Below are 5,198 nucleotides of genomic sequence, written 5' to 3' on the forward strand. Positions count from 1 at the left end.
TAGTCACACCGAGCCACGCGCTCACGTCCACAGCAAACAACAAAAAGAAAGGATGGACACGAAGTGGTGTCAGAAAAGTCACTGAAAGTAATAGAGTAGAATTAGTGCAAAGCGGAATATCAGAAACACACAGAGTTGTATTTTCTGAAGTTTGAAGTTTGACAATTGTGAACGATTGCCGGTTTTTAAAGTTTTTTTGTGAAAAAAGAGCACAAGGCAACCCAGGTTTGCAACAGAAATATATGCCCGTTCCATTATTTCTTGAGGAAAGAGTGAGGCAACAGGCTGTGAGGTATCAAAAATTTCAAAATTCGTTGGACACACACACGAAATAATGGCAATTTTTTCTTGACCGTTTTCTTGAGAGCTGCATACAGGGCTTTAGTATCCAGCTCTTAAGAAAATGCACAAGAAAATGTTCGTGTTCTTTCTTCTGCTTGAAATAGTAGTAGGCCAGTAATTTTGACGTTTGATAATGCACCGTGAATAGTAAACAATGGCAGAAGAAGAGCGGTAAAAAGTAAACAAAAGAAACAATCTTTTGCCTATGACCAATTTGTAAGTTTATAACAATATTTTTCCTTAAATTTATTAAAGTACATTTTAATTTATTTTGATTCAATTTCAGGAGATAGTTTTCAGTATCCGAAATGGAAGATTACGAGTAAGTTTTACAGGGAAATGTTCCGAATACATAGTATCGGTAATTTTGATGCTAGTACAAAAAAAAAAAAACAAAACGGGCGTGTCACCTCCCAATTTTCCAACTTGAAAGAACAAAGACCAAGGAATTCAATGACTTTCCCCTCTTTCTCTTCCGACTACAGGGCTCCACTGGCAAGCCTCCTGAAATTAGGGGAAACAACAAAAATGTAAACAAACAAAAGGAAATGTCAAAAAAAGCAGTCACTGACAACGCCGTATTGTGTTTGCTACGGCAGTGACTGCCAATATTAACAGCAACAGCTGATTTTAAAAACTATCACTGCCACTGCGCTATTGTATTTTGGGCTAAACTCAGTTTACTCTAAGTTTATTCTGACACTGAAAAACAAGAAACGACTGGCGTGCTTTGTTGAACTCGGCCAAAATAGCTTAGGCGGTTAAGCTGAAGCTCTATAGCAGGCTTTTCACGCGTTGCGGCTTGAAGCGCTCAAGCCTGAAAGATGATTTAGTGAAATTGTATAGAAGCTGCTCCATAACTAAAGTCTGAAAAGCCTGAAAGATGCCAAATTTCGAACTTGTTTCAAGCTTTTCAGGCATCGTCTGAGAGTTACTAATTCGAACATTAGTACTGGTCATGATGCAATAAAACGAGGTGTTGGACGTAGTGACAACTCGATTTGGTGCCGCATTAGCTCAGTGGAATAAAAAGAAAAACGGGAAGAAATTAATCCCCGTTTGGGGGAAAAATGTAAAATTTCATATTTTCTTCTAAGCAAAATTTGATTTTTTATAGTATATAGCTGAAATACAATGCCGGCGAACGGCGAACTCACCACAGCGAAATTCGCGCTGTCAAAATTAGAACACCCGCAAGCATATGAAATTGAACACAGCCAAAGCGAAATGCGAAGTTCGCTTGGCGGCGTTTCATGGCGATAGATTTATTTCTATCGCTCTGCTGGGCGATGACAGCTGTGAGTGCCAAAGGTGGCCGTATTTGTTTTGTGCTTTCAAAGTTTAAAAAGAAAACAACCTAAACACGATTTTTTTTTTGTTGTTTGAAAAATATAGTTGTGGATTCGTTAAATCTGGCTTGAAACAAATTATTTATAATAATCTTTCTTTGTTTTACATTTATATTTGTTATCATTTCCTCATTTCTAAATATGGTTTAGTTTTTTCTAAATATGGTCACCCAAATTATAAAGGCGACCAAATGGGATCAGCTGTTTTCGCTACCGCTCTAATTCTGTTTAAGTAGGCGAAATAGTTGGGCGAACGGTGAACGACAGCATCGCCCAATTCGGCGAAGTTTGCCGTCCGCCGGTATTGTATTTCAAGCAATAATCGTAATGAAATGAAATAAAATGGGATAAGACTAGTCCTTTCCTTCCGATCAAACAGCGCGACTCTGGATCTCGTCCATTCAGATCGCCTGCCCGTAGAGAAGTCAATAAGAGGCGGCTTGGAAACTAGTCCTTTCCAGCAGGGCTGCATAACTATATAAACAAAAAAATTTCGTTTCGTTATTTATTAAAAAAACAACTTATCAAAAAATTTCATTTGCTTATTATGAATAAACAAAATATGAAAATAAAAATAGTTTCGTTAGTTAACAAAAAATGTTAACGAAAAAAATTTCGTTTCGTTGATTATCAAAAAGGAAATATCAATAGTTTTTTTGTTTCATTATTGAAGAAGAAAATTGTAAGCAAAATTTATGTAGGAGTACGTAGCATTATGGGATTTCTTTTTATTAAATAATTAACAAATAGTAAACAAAACGCTGTTAAGAAATTATGCGAAAACTAATTGAGTAACATTAATATCGCTTCAGTGATATCATCACTCAAACCTATAGTCATTAATTATATATTTTAAAGTGGAGAACGCCCGCTCTACACTAACTTGCGTAGCGGGAGTTGCATGAATAGTTTTGTATAGCTGGTACAAGGTACTGTGAGTAAATTTTTTTGACTCCCAATAGTCTGCTAAATTGGCCTTCAAATCGCAATTTTCATTGAATGCTTCTATGATTGAAAATGCCTCTGTGGTATTTTCGCTTCTTGGTTCGTATTGGGAGATTTGGTTTAGTAGTGTGCCTGTTTATTAAATTTTATGTTTGCGGCAGAAAAAATTTTCCTTTTTTGATATTTTTTTTGATAATCAACGAAACAAAGTTTTTTGTTGACATATTTTTCTGATAATTAACAAAACGAATTTTTTTTGATAAACACATAATGTTAACATTATCGATGTAAAAAACCAAAACGATTTTGAATTTTCGTTTATTGATAAAATTAACGTTAATGTGCAGCCCTGCTTTCCAGCCGCCTAGTGGTGGTGGCTCTGGAAATAACACTCTTGAGCCGCATGCCCTACACGTGATATATTTACGGTACCGCTTGGAATCAAGTCCATTCCAACAGCATCGAGAATACAAATTAATTCTACAAAAACTATTTTAAAGCTTAGAAAAAAAATCGTAATAGGTTAACTTATATTAAGCTTTCATTTTACTTTTAATATATAATAATTTTGTAATATTCAAATGCATATACGTGAATAAATATAGGTCACATGACTATAAAAAATAAATATATAAATAAATGAATATTATTTAAATTGTGAATATTTTAATGTTCACATTGGTTTTCAACACTAAAAAAGTTTGAATTAGTCAATTCGCCTTGAGTCAATTAAAAATAGAAAATCAAAGGATGTTTTTGAAAACCTTTCATTCTTTCATGGTTTACGACCGTACAGAAACAAAATATTTCCAAAATGTAAGAATAGAAATTTTTGAGCCAAATTTCGCATTAACTAATGTATTTTGAACTTTCAGGAATATACACAATTTAATACGCCTTAATGCATTCCAGAGAAATCTTCTACGAGTTCAATTGGTTTCGTTTCGGTATTTAAAAATTAAGATCGAACCACCCAGAAAAAAAGAAACACACGGAACAAAGAATCGTCGCCTTGGAAGGTTCTTCGCACCAAGTTTGACCGTTTACAGACCACAATTGACGTCGGTGTTGTCTATATCGAATCGAGCGAGTTCACTTTTAGTTACTATGTATACTTGGGGATTAGGAATAGGCGCTTTAATATCCTCGCACGATAATGCACATTTTGTTACAATGCTAGATGGATTGCAAATGAGTTCTGCATCTTTATTTATTTTAAAATTCATGATCGCTTTTCCATTTGCTTACCATTGTTGCGCTAGTGTCAGAGTTTTAACCTGGGAAACAGGAAATTTTCTCTCTCTGAAGGGAATTTATCTTACTGGATATATAGCAATTGCAGCTACCATACTTACAGCCGCTGGCTTGGCGAGTTTGTAAACGTCTGTTTGTGACTTTAATAAAAAAAATGTTTAAAACATACAAAAATATATGTTCAAATATATACTTTTAAATGGCCAGTTAGTACCACCGATTTCAGAATATTTATTGAGTTCAATTGAGTGTTTTTTGGGGTGGGGTTTAGTAGCGCTCACAACTATTTCGGGCTATTCCGTCCAAAGGGGTAGCCCGATCCAAAAAAAAATCCACACACTTGTAGTCAAGGGTCTACGCATTATTTTAACACTCACTTTTGTAAATTTCGGTCACTAATTTTTTTACAAATTGGGTTTGAAATATGCGCTTTTTTGTAAAATTCGGAAATTAGCGTACATTTATCACTCCTATTCTCCTTAAAGCAGCCACTTCACCAATACATATTTGTATTCCCCTTCACTTTACACTTTACTCGATTAGTTATAATTTGCTTTACGACTTTAATATTAACCAATTAATCACAATTCATTAAATAAAAACACCTTCAAAATCACGCGTCTGACTTTGGTTGCATATGCAAATTAAATGGCGGAGTTCAGCTGTCAAACTCCAAAATATGCAAAAGAATGAGACAAAAGCACGGTGCAGCGAACAAAGGTGGCGCCGTCAGAGGTACCGCTACTTTGGTTTTGCCGATTTTGACAGTTGTGGTAACTTGTAAATAAACCTGTGTTTACAAATCAGCGAGAGAAATTCGAATTGTAAGTGAAAAATCAGTTTAAATTTTGGCAATTTGCAATTTGTGAGTGATTTTTGAGTTGAAGACTGCGTAAAAACTAATAAAATGAAGTGCTGTGTGTTAAATTGCGACAGCCATCAAGATACAAGATGCCTAGATGCAAGTGTAGCGCTGGGACGAATCGCTGCATTTTGTGTACATAGGGCATGGCAAAACCGTTATCGAAATGTTTCTTTATTATTACATTAACAGCATTTCCTCACAATGATTTTGCTTCTGGTCCAAGCAGCCTACATTACAGTAGCTACACACGACGAGCATATCCGCGCACATGTGCGCCAACATGCTGGCTGTCGTTTGCTACAAACGGCGAGCGGCTCATAAGTGATTTTGTACTCAAAGCGTAAACATGGAAAGGAAAGACGCGGATGATGCAATTGAAATACTTATGACTTAGGGTTTTTTATGTATGTGTTACTTAAATTTATTTATATTTTACTAATATG

The 5,198-nt window shown here is 35.2% G+C and overlaps 1 protein-coding gene and 1 long non-coding RNA gene across 2 annotated transcripts; both read left to right on the forward strand.

The window, feature by feature from the left end:
* The first annotated feature begins 340 nt into the window (after positions 1-340).
* On the forward strand, positions 341-918 carry LOC118754763. Its single transcript, XR_004994937.1, has 3 exons — positions 341-558; positions 629-664; positions 828-918. It is a non-coding gene; the product is annotated as an uncharacterized LOC118754763 (long non-coding RNA).
* A 1,988-nt stretch (positions 919-2,906) lies between these two features.
* On the forward strand, positions 2,907-4,166 carry LOC118754764 (succinate dehydrogenase cytochrome b556 subunit-like). Its single transcript, XM_036489649.1, has 2 exons — positions 2,907-2,923; positions 3,512-4,166. The coding sequence occupies exons 1-2, from the start codon at positions 2,907-2,909 to the stop codon at positions 4,014-4,016; spliced, it is 522 nt and encodes a 173-aa protein (XP_036345542.1). The 3' UTR covers positions 4,017-4,166.
* The last annotated feature ends 1,032 nt before the right edge of the window (positions 4,167-5,198 follow it).

This window comes from Rhagoletis pomonella, unplaced genomic scaffold (genome assembly GCF_013731165.1).
Source record: "Rhagoletis pomonella isolate Grant_MI unplaced genomic scaffold, Rhpom_1.0 Rhpom_scaffold_04592, whole genome shotgun sequence".
NCBI lineage: Eukaryota > Metazoa > Arthropoda > Insecta > Diptera > Tephritidae > Rhagoletis > Rhagoletis pomonella.